Source organism: Alligator mississippiensis, chromosome 12, assembly GCF_030867095.1.
Source record: "Alligator mississippiensis isolate rAllMis1 chromosome 12, rAllMis1, whole genome shotgun sequence".
NCBI lineage: Eukaryota > Metazoa > Chordata > Crocodylia > Alligatoridae > Alligator > Alligator mississippiensis.
The window spans coordinates 14,737,129-14,752,270 of NC_081835.1; the positions used below are offsets into that span (position 1 = coordinate 14,737,129).

The following is a 15,142-nucleotide window of genomic DNA, read 5'->3' on the forward strand; positions in this document are numbered from 1 at the left end:
TGATTCCAAAGCCCATTAGAGCCTAAAACAAAAAAGTGCTACTTCACTGCAAGGGCCAAGCATTCGTTCTTCCTACCCTGCCCCCAATTTTGTTACTCTATCTCAGGTAGGATCAGGGCATGCGTCTAGGATCCTACTTGATCCTGAATCAAGACTGAACAAGGATTTATTGCACCTAGTGTGGTTTGGATGAAACCTGGGGCATGCAGCTAGATGGCAAAGATCTCGCAAGCCGTGATAAACAATTTTTTGGTATGAAAAGGGAATGCCCTTCCCACAGCTGTCATGGAAACCTGGATCAAATCAGAGATGTCAAGCTTGAGATTTAGCTTGAGCTAAATTAACCAATCATGTTAGCTCCACACCAGTACTTGACCCAAACCTGTATTTGGTCCAGCCAGAAGGCGGCAAAATGACCAAACACAGATTTCCCGTGCAGCGTAGGCCAAGCCTCTCTCATTCGCTCTGACCGTGGAGTGTCCTGACAGCAAAGGCAGTATGGGCAAAAATGAGGGTGTTGTATGGAGAGACCCCAAAACAGGAAAGAAAGAGCTAGAGGATCAAGGGAAGCATGAATTTTCCAATCTTTCACCCACACAGCAAGTTTGTGACACTTCATGCCCATCCAGAAGAAAAGGAGGAGTCCTCTAAACCTGAAGGCATCTGCCTAGCACTTGCCCTGATACTCACAGTGGGTGTTTGAGGATATTATGTTCAGCAGCTCCCAAAAAGAAGCTGGTTTTTGGTTCATTTTTGGACTTATAGTGGATCTCTGAACCATGGTGGAGCTGGTTAGAGTCTTCATGGAAGCAGCATTAAAGATAAACACGTAGCAAATTCAGTTACTCTTTATTTCAATCACTTCTAGCCAGAAGCTGGGAGACAACAGTAGGCAAGTTAGCTGCTACTGGGAGAGAAAAATCACCTGTGGGGAGGGCCAAATTCTAGCAGAGCCAGTTAGCTGTGTAAAGTAATGCAGCATCTACTGCAGCTAACATTTGCCTTCACCAAGAGTACTTCCAAGGCAGGAAAATAGCACCTCTGCATTAGATATACTGAACTATAATAGAGTAAATAGGGAAAAAGGGAAGAAAGAAGCACTACACTGATAAAGTGCTAAAATAATAAATGGCCTGGTTTTGTTAAGTTCATCTTCCATCTTTCCCCTGGAACCTTCATATTTAATAATATATGACTGCAATTAATATACAGCAATAATATAGTACTCCAATTTAAAATTGATGAACACCCACAGCATCTTCAGCATTGACCATGCTGCTTCAGCCTGAAATCAGCTAGCAAGAACTATTGAGATAAAACATGATCTGGGGTGAGAGAGAAATAAGACTGCAGCTACCGTTGTGTGTCTAATCACGGGGAGTTTACAGGCAGGGTGAGCTCAAAAAAAATCCCAGCTTTGAATCATCCATCTAAGAAAAAATACAAGAAAATAGAGTTATGTTACTTTCTGGGCAACTCTGCTTTCACTAATGAAAACAAGTTCTCCTTGAACTCAAAGCTTTATGTCAGTATAATAGACAAGATGCAAGGAAGGAAACAACACCATGCCTTAAGAAATGTCTATAGAGTTTATGTCCCAAATCAGCTCATCTCCATAACATTTTCACTGACCGGTGATCTCCTTAATATCAGTTTCCCTTCACTGGAAATGACGCACAATTGCAATGTTAAAGGTCTTATTGAGAAAAGCCTCTTTCCGAAGCACCAAGCCTTCCTACTCGCCTGATCAAGAAAACCATATTTATTAAACATAAAATTCTGTTTTTCTCTGGACTGCAATATCCATTCATAACATTTTATCACAAAGAGGTGGCGGCTGTCCTATATTTTTCTTTAGTGAACGCTCTCTGTTTCCGTTGTCTCAGATTTCTACAATCTCCAAATTTTGCCTTTCAAAAGAAAACACATTTAGGCCAGAGCCTCCTCGTGTTCAGGCAGGCCATGGAGTCTGACATCAGGCTAAACTTTGAAGAAGTTTGTTATTCTTTGCTCCGTTATTCTGCTAAAAACGCTTTAATCCAGGAGTGCTCAACCCCGATGCAGCCCATGGAGCCATGTCATCTACAGGTCTGCAAATTTGACAGCAGGGGAGGGATGTCAATTTACACATCTACCACTCGGCCGCTAAATTTCCAAGCCCCACGTGGCTGGATTGGGCCCAGGCCCTGCCAGCCTGCGGACCAGCCTGGCACCACTCATCCAGACCATGGGGCTAACAGTTTGGACACCACTGCTCTAGTCCCTTCATTGCACTTTCTCAGTAATGATTCATCAATTCTGTTCTCCCAGTTATCATGCTACATTGGGCATCCAGGACAATGGCTTGCCAAATCCACAGCCGGAGTAGGAATAGCCTCCCATCCTTCATCACAATTTTGTCCACTTCATCTTGCAAGGCAAAAAATCGTCCCTTGGGAAGAGAGCCAAGGGAAAACACCTGGTGCAATATATCCCTCAAGGTGTCTAGGTTTTTCTGTTCCAATGCCAGCAATCATGTGGAAATATGTTATGAAGTTTTTATTTGTGATGCTGGCTTGGAAAAAAATCAAGGTCGCAAGCTCCACATGGCAACTGCATAGTTCGTTGTCAAGAGAAGGCTCCAGTGTCACCCCAGATGATCCAGGCAGAGTGCAAGGAGGCAGGATTCGCACTGAGGTGCTGCTGCTTGCCCACCCTCCTTAAGGCTTTTATTTCTATCAAGGATATTCATAGAAAGTTCATAGAATCAATGAAAGTTAGGGTTGGAAGGGACCTCAGGAGGTCATTTAGTCCAACCCCCATTAAATTGAAACATCCCAGTTACCACATTTTCTATCATACAACAGGCCCTGGAATAATGCACACCTTGTTTTTTGAAAGGCAGAATAAAGGGGGGAGGTAGAAGGGTTTTCCCAGAGTTATGGCTGCAAAGAATATGGACAGGACCTAACCTTCAAGTGACTCGCCCTCCTTTCCCTGTTTAGGCTTTGAAGTAGGAAGACAGAGACCAGGAACAGCTAGCAGACAGCAACATTTCCCTAAGAAAAGTTAGCTTGATCATCATCAAGATGATTAAAAAGGAGAAACAGTTTCTTACGTCTGTGGGGTGGCAAACAATGACCCATTAAATCAACAGATGCTCTCAGATACCCAATTAGTAATATCATAGCTGTGGCGCTGTTGGGCAGGAATCAAAGCAGGGGGCTTCTCTCCTGGGCAGAAAAATCAAGCTTCCCTGCTTAATATACATGACCCAATTTTGGGGGGGCGGTTTTGGAGAGAAAAGGTGTGTTGTATGCAAGAAAATATGGTATGTTTCTAACACTGCCTATTTTCAGACCCCAGCAGCTCTCTGCCGGCGCCTAAAGGTGCCACATTTATTTTTTAGAATGGGAAGCATAGCCAAAATTTCCAGCCCAATATTTCTGCACAAAGGTTTCCATCATCTTGGTCTTACTTGGTCTTACTACTCATCTGGGTCAGACCAAGCGTCTGGCCTGTACAGACTCTTCTGCACCAGTTCCAGCTCTCTGGGCTGCTGTCTCCATATTCCGAAGAAGAAACACTTACCCGGTGTCGCAGCATTGGCTGAACTGCCTCGCAGTGCGCTATTCAGCATGAACGGATGCTAAGCAAATGGTTTTGTCTGCTCAGAGAGGGGACAGCCAAACAACGCTGTATGACAAATTGTTCCGGTCCCTTTCTCCAATGCTGCTGGAAACTTCCCGGTTCAATCAACTTCCAAATTACCTCACCATTTCAGCTTTAAGAGTTACCACCTCCTTCTTCTCATTCAGAGCCAGACAAGGCCTTTGAGCCAAGTGCTCAGTTCCCATTAACAATGTACGTTGAAATGCATTGATGGCAGATTATTTGCACCAGGCCCGAACTATTCAAATAAGATTTGTAAAAATATACTATTTTGCATAGTGCTCCCTGTTTTGTGTTCTTAAAAAACAAATAATAACAACAAGGCTTTCAGTCCTGACACTATCAAATTGTTCATGCCCTTCAGGAAGATTTCCAAGAAAAAGCAGCACATTTCTTCAAAAGGGGGCGGAAAAAAACCCACAAAATGGGAACAGTTTCAAGAGGGCCAGGATTATAGAACCCACCTCGATACGTGCAGTTCTGCAGTAGAAAGATGGCCATCGGACCAAGGGGACTGAAAGTCAGAAAACGCACTCTATTTCTAGCTGTGCCTGAACTGATGATCCTGAGCTGTGCCTGAACTGATGATCACTTCATGGTACCTCAGTCCTTCTCTCTGTTAAATGGGGATAATGCTGCCCTCCACTGTAAAGTGCTTTGAGATGAATAGCACCACATAAGCGGTAGGAACTATTATGAATTAATACAGCCTCGTTACACCGCTATGAGGCATCTGTTCCATTGATTTCAAAGATTCCAGTGAGACAAAGAGACTGTCCAGAATGGAGTTGTCCATCTCTACTTTCTAGGACTCTGTTCTACACGTAGGATATAGGGTTGACCCCTTACATGCTATCCCTCCTTATGCAAGATGTAACCTTTCCCTCAGCCTCCTTGCATTTTGCCCTTCCAGGCCCAGCCTTTATATTAATGTTGGGCAATAAGCACCCTCCAGCTGCACTTACTTGGAACCTACTAATAATGAGACAGACATTCACAGTATGTTCCAGGGCCCGCTCAGTCCATCCGCCAGATGCTACTCTTACCTCCATCTGGCTGCCAAAACTAATGAACCCACAATGAGCTGCCGTAGCTATTTAACAGCAATAACAACTGAGATCAGGAGTCTCAGAAGGGCTCAGCACAGTTATGTGTATGCATGGGACAGAGGTCTACTTTAGTTACCAATTTTCATGAAACCCTACCTAGCCCCAGAGTTGTGCTCCCATTTCCGGAAGCCTTTGTTTCAGTTTCCTTCGGGCGCTCTTAGAAGGCCTGTGCAGCTGTTCTATTGCTTCCTGGCAGTAACATCAAGCCATATAAAGATTTACCCAACTAAATCAGATCCTTTGCTCTATCAAGTTCAGCAGCTTTCCCAAGCCAGATGCTTTGGAAGGAGATGGGGGGAGAAAGTGGCCCTCCTAGCTAATGGCGTAACGTCGTGCACGGAAAGGAAAGTTTCCCAGTTTGTTTCTCATTCTATTGGAGGATGGCTGTTACACCTTACATCCCAAAAGAAATCCTGCGTGTCAGGCGGTCTGTGGGACTGGACTTACTAGTGCAACCTGCTGCTGAAGCACACTAAGCTCATTAAAATCCTTAAAATCATGTGCTAACACATAATATGAAACATTTGTCCATAATGCAAACATATGCTGATGTATGGTTTACTTTGGCCTGGGTCCAGCTTCTGTTACAGTTATAGAAGGGACCCCCTTTGGTTTCCAAGGGCATTAGATTGAGTCCTTTAAAATGCAAGATTAACAATCTCTTGGGGTCACATGATGCCTACATAGCAAGGGCACTGGTTACTGGCTGTGGGATGTCATGGTCTCTAAAGTATCCCAGTTTAGATATTCAGTCCTAACTGTAGGAGAGCAATAATGGCAGATATGAGATAAGAGATGACGCAATAATGGCCAAATCCAGTCCTGTGAGAAGCAGGTCTGTCTCCACTGAGATCCATGAAGATGACCAGTTCCTGCTACTGCAAACCATTACTTCATTATCCTTCCTACAGTAGGGCTGGATTGGGCCTACAGCCCAGATTTGCTCCAGACTGGAGTGAGCATCACAGGAAAGAGAAAAGTTCTCCGGTAACTAGTTCTTGGGAAGAGACAGATCTTTAAAGAGAACCTCATATTTTAATGCCAGGAGCTCACTCTTGGTGAAAGAATAGTTTTTTGGCACTTTAAATGTCCCTAGGGCAAGACTTAAATACTATACAGCACCTCTTTGAGTCAAAATAAGATCTTGCTACGAATGTAATACCAATCCCTTTGAGTCCTGTCAGTGTTTGGAGGTTGCCTGAGCTTCACAGATGAGATCTCAGGGTCAAAGTTCAGTCCCAAAAGACAAGTCATGCAAGTTCAGCAGAGCAGGACTGCCTATTGAACTGGCACCCAGGCCACATCTGCTCCTCCGGAAAGTCCTCACTTTCCGACTCCACATGCACCATATTCAGCTTAATGCTTTTGCTTCAGTTTATTACACTGCAGCAGCTGTGTCTGATTATGTATTCAAATCCCAGTGGCTTCCCTCTTCCCCTCTACCACCATCAAAAAAAAGCATATAAGCTGATGTGGAGACTGCCCACTGCTCAGCCTACATATGGTGCCATAACCAAGAGACACACCACAGAGACTTGCTCTGCACTGTGGGACTCCATGACCAGACCACAGAAAGTCTATTTCTTTTAAGGACCACTAAGGTGTCAGCAGATCCTACACCCACCTGTCCTTAAATGGGACTGGTTTTGTCCCCCAGCAAATTCTAAGGGTGAAAAGCTAATTTTTACTCACTGAAGCTACACAAGACACCAGCTTAAAGATGCAGAGCCCCCTCCTGTATTTTTAATGGGAGGATAGTTTCACACGCACGTCCACTTGTCTAACTCAAGGAGTGGAGGGGCAGGAGACAGTATGGAAAGCCACTGAGTGCATCACTAAGGTGATATGGCCCCCAACTGCTTGGCCAGCAGAAGGGAAGTGGTGGTGGCTCTGGAAGAAGCTGCCCTTGCTCTCTCAGCTACAAAGAGGTCTGGCATATATGAGGGTGAATGAGCGACAGTAAAAAAGCAGCTGCAGTGAATGGCACAAGAGGGACACCATCACAACTAACCTTATCAAGGGCCAGACCCTGGCTTACTCTACAAGGCTGCACAAGGACATAAGCAGGGAGTCAGAACCTCTCCCCTGGCCCTGTGAAGCCTCCTCATATTTCTGCAACAGGAACTGTATACAGGGGTTGCATGCTTGCAGCTGAACAGATGGAGGGCAGGGGAAGAGGGGTTCAGAATGGGGAAGCCATGACTTCACCCCACAACACGCTAGATTCAACAACTAACATTGTGTGGAGTGGTGGTAAGCAAGGTGGGTAGTCAATGAATCACAGCCAGTAGCAAATTACTACCCCTGGGAGCCAGCGGGGCAGTGAGCGAAGCATAAATCCTTCCCAAAAGACAGCCCATTGCCTGGTCTTCTCCAAGAGTGGTGCTATCTTATGCCATAGATTTGCTAGGCTTTCCCAAAGCCACTTTCCCTCCACTGACTGGGTCCCCACCCCATCCCAAGACTTCACAACACACCTTGTGCCTGCCACTGTATACAGTCTCCACTCAACACCCATCAGTTCACACTCAGATAAACTGCTTTGTATGAAACAAGAAAACTGCTGTGTGGTAACTCCAGCTCAGTGCCTACTATTTACTTACAGGGTGCTAGCTAGTAAGCAGTTTACAATGATGGATAAGTTATATGGATGGATAAGGACCATTCCAAGGTCTTGTGCCATACAGGGAGTCATCCACACATCAGAAATAAACTGTGCAGAGTCCATACTGAAGAGACGCAATAGAGGAACATCAGAGGTCAGTCCTATGGTGGTCATCAGCCAGCTAGAAATGCGCATACAACCGTCTTAACAGAGTGCAACACCACTGCTGAACCCAAGCATTGTGAACTTCATCTACGAAGCCAGACATCCCTCTTGTATAGTCCAGCCATATACCCACATGAAAGGATGCCTATAAAGACGCAAAATATTTGAATGGCAACTCAGTCCAAGAAGCCAGGTGCGCAAAAAGACAATACCATCTTGCTCACTCAAGAGCTGGAGTAAATGGATTGAAAAGGATTGAGTAATACAGTGCAAATAGGGTTTAATGGGATGGCAGCAAGAACTGCTGCTTCTGCTGCTGAAATGAAAGGCACGCAAAGCTTGAGAGGAGAGAGAGGTTATAAGAAGCTGGGGGCTATCAAGGTTAAATGCATCGCATCAGCAAAACCCCAGTTGTCTAGGAAGCCACACAATAGCCACACAATGGTTATAGGTCCTGGCCAAGGAAAGGAATGATGCTGGCACCATCTTGCGAAGTGGATGTACTCCCAGCTCAAAAAAATCTCTCACAGCTGTGGCTGTCAGAAAAAGAGACAGAGACAAATGCTATAGCCAGGGGAGACAAAGGTAAGGAATCAGAGCTGAAGAACTGCATTGAGAGTGCCCAGTGCAAATCTCCTTCTCATATCGCACACATTTCTATGCAGTTCACTCAGAGTTCAGACCCTGCAAGACGCACATTAGAAAGTGGCACACATGAGGCTGCTTCATGCATGTGCTGCCAAGTGAGACATCCAAGCTAAGACAGGAAGCCAAGGCGAGCTGATTGTCATAGAGAAGGAAAGGTCACCGAAGGAAAGGAGCAGAAGAACAAGTCCAAAGCATGTGCATATTTCAGGGATTACCTTTTTTATTTTTTGTGGTCCCCAACGAAACATTTTGGCAACAGCTGAATGTGCCGAGTCAATGAGAGAGAGGAAAAAATATGACAGAGCTCCATTTTAAATAGGACTGTGCTTCTGACTATAACCACATTTTTAAAGGAGCCGCAGGGTAATGTTACAGTCGGAGTAGCATTACAAGCTGAATATCACCACAAAATAGTCACTCCGAACTTAATTCTGCCTTCAGCCTTTTTGACGCCACATTTTAGAGTGTGGGCATAGGTTATTGGTTGCTTTTGAAAACATAGATCTAGTCACAGGTTTTAAGGACAGAAAGAACCATTATGATTCGTTCAGTCTGACATCCTCCATTGCCTTAGACTTTCACCTGTAATTCCAGCATCAGGCACGCTACTTCCATGTTAAAACCGTACCTCCAGCTGGAATCTGCCTAGCTGCAACACCATGTGCGTGCAAGATACAGAAGCATTATAGATATATAATAAAGAAAGAACTTGCTTTTCAGAAACTGCCTAAAATTTTCTGAGTCCACAAATTTTCTGAGTCTATTTGTAGTTCTAAAGCCATCTAGCACCACAGGCTGGTTGAAATGAAAATCAAGTTTTCCGTTATTTGCATTTACAGAGGTTGAGGCACGGAAAATGAAGGCTCAGTTCAGTCCCGTTGAAAAATCAAGACTAGTATTATCCTATGGTACTACTTGACAAGCCAGGTAAAAATGTTCATTTAGTCATTACTAAAAGCAAAGCAGCGTTCACGAGTGCAGAGCCAATAATACCTGCTGGGTGACCTTGCCATTCTGGTAATACAAATTCCTGGCCCCTATAGCACCATCGTTATTTAGTCTAAGTTTACATTTGGAGTACAGAGCCACAACCTATGGATTCAGGCTCTGGAGGCTGCAAACAGGGAGGGGTTCAGCTAAGGATTCAGGCTCTGGACCATCAATATGCAACTTCTGTTGCAACAACTGCTTCCTTACTTGAACTGGTGCTCTCTGGAGCTGCGAATCTTGGATGAAAACCGTTCCGCTAGTTTCTCCAGACTCCTGGAGTACTCCAGTTCGATCTCAGCTTTCCTGCGGAAGAACTCCTGGAGGTCCTGCAGGAGCTGGAGCCGGGACTCGGACTGCTGTTCCAGACATTTGAACTGTTCCACCAGCTGAGTACGGATTTCTGAAAACACACGAGAGAAAGAAAAAGCATTGAACAACCACAATTCCACAGAGCCTAGATCAGAACAGTTCTTAATTATGTTGTATCAAGCCTTGCACTCATTTTTAACAGTCAACTCTCATTAAAAGATTTATGCTCCAATCCAAAGTTCACTGAAGTCAGTTGAAGTCTTTCTTGGAACTTCAGCAGGCTTTGAACTGGACCCCAAGTAATGACAGCAGCATTTGATTTATTGGTCTTTCACAAAAGCCTAATTTCATTGCTGAATATACAGCTCTGAAAGTACATAAATGAGTACAGTGGCCTTAGAAAACTTTGCCTTGGTCTTTGTAATATTGCGTGTGCTTCCATGTACTTTGGATAGGAAAAAACACTGATTACTACTACCGAATGTTGACTGTTCTGATGGCTATTAATGTAGCAGATCCAAAAAAACCACAAAAATCCTGATGATTATCTTAAATGCAAAGCCCTCATTTCCATTTATCACTGCCATACACTGTTCAGTTTCCCCCTCAATTTGGGGACACAGAACTCTATAGAAATGATGACGGTCGTGCTAATTTGTGGAGTAGTGTGTGTGTCCTCAGGCCCCACGTGACAGATACATGAGATCATCACAATATATCAAGTGTTACGGGAGCGGGGCAGGGTAGAGGGCAGGGAAAAGATTTCTAGTTTCCTATTTATGCCACGCCTATCCCTGGATCTTAACACCTATTGTATCTTATATGAATAAGGTTTATACGACAACTAGGTAAAGCCGCACTTTGATCCTGGTACTTATCTGCCTCTACGTATAATTGATCAAACGAGTCATTTTAATACATTCCCTTCAGCAAATCAGAACTATCATGGAAGTCCATTCCATATAATATATCTCCCTTTTATATTCCAGAGAAATATTTTTTTCCTTTTACCAGCTTCCTTTGGACGAGGTTTTTAACTCATATTGCAAAAGATCAATTGCATTTCCTCTCCACCCCCTGCAACCAGCTCCTCATTCTTTGTGTCTCATACAATAATAGAGAGGCTGCAAATCTCTTAAACAGGACTGATTCTTGGAAGCTAGGCAAGGAGAATTGGAATAGGGAAAGTATGGCTCACTGAGCCTATTTAGCCCATGTGCTTCTCACTGCAGGGTGAGCAATACGGCATCTGTGAAACTGGGTGAGGGAAATACAGGCCTTTCGAATTGCTGCTAAAACATCTGAAAGGGTCCTAGGCTTTTTATTAATGGCTCTTTAAAGGGTCACAGAAGCTGGGAAGGCTGCAAACAGGGCGGGGTTGTTCTAGCAGAAACTGCAGCAAAGCTGGCTGCCTGGAGGGCGGGGGAGAAATCATGGAGAGCTGGCGGCGGGGAGATAATATAAGGCTAAACAGCAGGGAAAAAAGTCTTAAAAGCAAGTACAATTAGGCCCAGATACTTCCAAAGGATGCAGGTGTACAAAAGATGAAGACAGAATCCCAGAAGTAAAAGATTTTGCCCTTTGCTTCAGGGGGTTCAGTGCTGGATCAGTCCTTGGGAGGAGAGGGACAGGAAGCTAGACAGGAACAACTGGACGCCCCTCGCTTTATGTGCACCGTGTTTATGTAACTCACCACATGCACGTACGGCTACCCAATTCAATACCCATTTGGATACCCAATTCAAGCATTCGTCAGGTACTCGTGATCATTAATTAGCTATTCATACAATACAGTTAGCTAATTCTTACAAAGACTGTGCCAAATCCCCTGAAAACCTAGCCTTAAACTCTCCCTGGAAGAAAGAAATTCCCTGTATAATGCAGAGAGAAGATGGGATGTCCTTGAACCATTTCAGTCCAACCTCTACAGGATTTTTTTTTTAATTGTAAAAACATTTCTAATGATACAGGCTTTATTTTTACCAAGTTTGAAGTCTTGAGGTTTTTTTCTTATCCCAGTCAACTCAGCTGCCTCTACCTTGGGTGGAAAGCATTGGCATATTGCAAAAAACTTAAGAAGTGCAGAAAGAAGCACAGAGTGCTACACTGAGCCTGCGCAAGGTACATCCTGAACAGGGAATGCTAGCTCCCAGGGCTGGACTGTGCCAAAAGGCCACAGCCAGTAATAAGAGACAGAAGAGAAGAAGTATCCCAGGGAGGCACCATTCCCTCCCTGCCCCTCCATCATTTCAGAGATCCTGCTAATTTGTGCCTGGCTAAATACGCAAGGTACTATAACCACAAATCTATTCCTTCCCCTTTGTAATTTCTCCCTTTGCAATTTGTTGCTGCAATCTGTAGCTCAGTGCAGTTAGGGGAGCAGGGAAAGGAGGGGGGCTGGCCAGGGTCCCATTCCATACCCACATGCATCTTGGTCTTCCTTATACTGTTTTGCAGTACTGTAAGCTGAGGTGTGACCCAGCCCTTAGTCTATAAACTCCTAAATTTGGGAGCCATGTCCTTCTACATGCTTGTACAGCATAACAGGACCGATGCCAATTGCTTCAAGCACCATAATAATTCACTGCGCAGCGATTTAATAATCACAGCTAAGTGATTTATTCTTCACATTAATAAGAAATATGTGCATGTTTTAAACACTGTGCACCAGACTCTCAGTGGATAGAAATGGGTAGAGCTGATAAAACTGAGGTCCCATGATTTACACCAGCTAAGCAAGCTGCCTTTCAGAGTCAAGGAAATTGAACCCACTTATGCCAGGTCTCAATTTGGCCCAAGCATCCAGCACACACGCTATAGATTTCATTCCTTCCTGATAAGACCCCAAGCTGTGCTGATATGAAAGTCCCCACCTGTACGCTTCACTGGGCAAAGCAGAAAAACACACACCCTCGCACAGGAAGACCGGAGAAATGCAATTTGTCATGATTGGAAAAGTTCTGCATCAGGGCTCATTGAACCGACTGGCCTCAAATTTCATTCCAACAGCACATCTCACAGGCTCCATTATCAGTCAAGTGGCACATCAGCCAGGCAGAAAGAAGAAAGAAGATAGATATTTTGGGATTCTCATTGAGTTCAAATGCTTTGCCGTGCTGGGCGTAAATTTCATCATGCCACATTATCGCAGGCTCCAGCGCACGCTCAGCAAGGCAGCGATGACCCTCCGCACAAAGGAGAAAGTAAGAGACATCTGCACTTGGTGGCACAGATTATTTTTTAAAGTGTGCCCTTGGTAAATTTGAGCAAGGAGTCTGCAATCCTATAAGGCTCTGCGCACCTGCCGCAAGAGGACCACCATCTTCTGCTTCCATCGATTACTAGAGGTGCACAGATACATCCGTCTGATATTAAATCGGCACTGATATAAAGAAAATTGTCTGTATCGGAAATTAGCCTGATGAGGCCCATAATTTGGCTGATAAATGGCCCGTGCATGCGCACAGCTGCAGTGTAGCACATAGGCAGTGAGGAGCACAGCCAGCAACGTGGAGTGCTGCGTGCAGCTGGTTAGTCTGTTGTAGTGGAAGGGGAGGGGCATGGGGGGGGCAGATTAAGGCCCCTGCGGTGAGGAGGGTGTGGGGGGCGCAGGACGGAGCTGCGGCTCCTCCTGGGGGTGCGGGGAGGAAGTAGGGGGAGCACCTGCCGCTGTGCGCAGCTCGTTCAGTGCCTTGTCCGCTCATCCAGCGCCTTCTGCTGCTGCTTCCACTGCTCATGAGGGAGGGCATGGGGGGAGCGGTGTGTCCCCAGATCTGCACGGAGAGGGTGGCGGTGGTGCTGGGAGAAGGACTGTGTGGTGGCTATGGCAATTGGGGGCGGGGGGCTGCAGCCCTCCCCCATAGCCCCCTTGTAGCGCCACCACCACCGTCTGCCCAGTCCCACCCCAGTGCCAGCCCCTGCCCACAGCTGCAGCCTGCCCCGACCACGCCCTGTGCAGATCTGGGGCACACACCCCTCCCCGTGCCCTCCCCGGTGCGTGCAGCAGCACGAGCCGCCCACCGTATCCCCCGCATGCCCCGAACAAGCCACGGCTCTATTCCACACCCTGCGCCCCCCCCCACCCTTTCCCTCCCCTCTCCCTTTCCACCACAACAGACTTAGCAGCTGCACAGCTGCATCAGAAATTGGATCAGTATTGGTCAATATGCCTCCTTCAAAATTGGCTATTGGTATCGGCCCCAAAAATCTTTATCAGTGCACCCCTACCAATTACTATGGGAGGGAAGGGTACTCAGCATCCCACAGTGGATATTACTTCTGACATGCAGCTTCCAAGGTGAATTAAGCCATGTGTGGAGCGTAGTGTCATAGGAAGCTCTGAGGCCAGGTACAGACATTACACTTTTACCAGTATGAGTGATCAGAAACCAGTCTATAACCATAACAGAACAGAAGTTCAGCACACAAAACCAGTCTTTACCTGTAATAGAACAGAAGTTTGGCGCACAGACCGGTTTAAAAATGGTGGAGCCCAGTCTAAGATTTGTTCCCCATCCCTAGCCCCCGCAAGGGCAAATCTGTGTTCTGTTCATTACCGATCTAAACTATGCCACTTGCAGAAAACCCCATAACTTAGATCGATTCTGCCTCAGGCTTTTTAAATGTCTGTACCTAGCCTGATCGTACTCAGGAATAGCACACCATAAACTCACACCCTGCTTTACTGAATACTAATTTCTATTATCGGCGGTTTATTGCCCACTGTTTCCCCAAGGGAATGCTGCTACCTCCTGTCCCTTCTGTCCGTAATGACTGGTGTCAAACATGGAATACGAGAAGAGCTAAGGAGCTAAAGCATAGCTAAACCTTGTTTACATTTACCTACTTCTGCAAGTGGACAGCAGCTGCCACCAGAACTCACATCCACACACTTCTCGCTCTTCTCCAAGGTCCCACTACAGAAAGTGGTCCAACAGGCTCAAAATGCACCCAGAGAAGACACCAGCTACTGAAGGGACTGCTAAAGCCAAGAGAAGGCTCAAGATGATGGCAAAAATCCTCTTTTGCTCAGGAGAGGCCACTTAACTGTGCCAGCAAAAAGGGACATTCTGCTACCCTAGAGGGCTTTTCAGTGTAGTATAGATTCATAGTTCTGCCAGGCTGACACTGCAGAGTAGACTCAGCTTAATTACCAAGCTAAGGATCTATCAGCAGGCTGCAAAGGAAGACAGAAACTGTGTGGTGATACAGGTAGAACAGTGGTAGCTGAATCTTTCATTTCAGCTGGGCAGCCAATATTCACTACACTTCTGCAATGTTCTGCATAACTATTAAGTGCCCATACCTAACCCACTTATACCTAACCCACTGTGCATCACAGTGGTCTTCAACCTTTTAGATTTGAGGCAGCCCTCGACAGACCCAAGGCACCCCTCAGAAAATGCCAACTTTTACCTTTCACTCATTTCTTCACTAGAGAAAAATACTAGGGCAATTCTTCCATTCCAAAAAACTCAGGAAGACCACAACAAGTCAGTAATGCCTTTAATGCTACAGATTCCTTTTTGAAATCTTTGGCTTGATTTTGTTAATCATGTTTGTATATCAAAAAATGCTAACACTGCATGGCACCCCACAGCACCCTTGGAAGGACCTCAAGGCACACCAGTGTGCCATGGCAGACAGGTTGAGAATCACTGATGTA

General features: G+C 45.5%; 1 protein-coding gene across 4 annotated transcripts in view; it reads right to left on the minus strand.

Annotated features, from left to right (window-relative positions):
* The window catches only part of SRGAP3 (SLIT-ROBO Rho GTPase activating protein 3), a 208,683-nt gene that overhangs the window by 88,462 nt on the left and 105,079 nt on the right, over positions 1–15,142 (minus strand). For all 4 annotated transcript variants that reach the window (XM_019499705.2, XM_019499704.2, XM_059715992.1 and 1 more), the window contains exon 2: positions 9,376–9,568. In XM_019499705.2, coding sequence (XP_019355250.1) covers positions 9,376–9,568 — 193 coding nt within the window. The remainder of the gene's footprint in view (positions 1–9,375; positions 9,569–15,142) is intronic.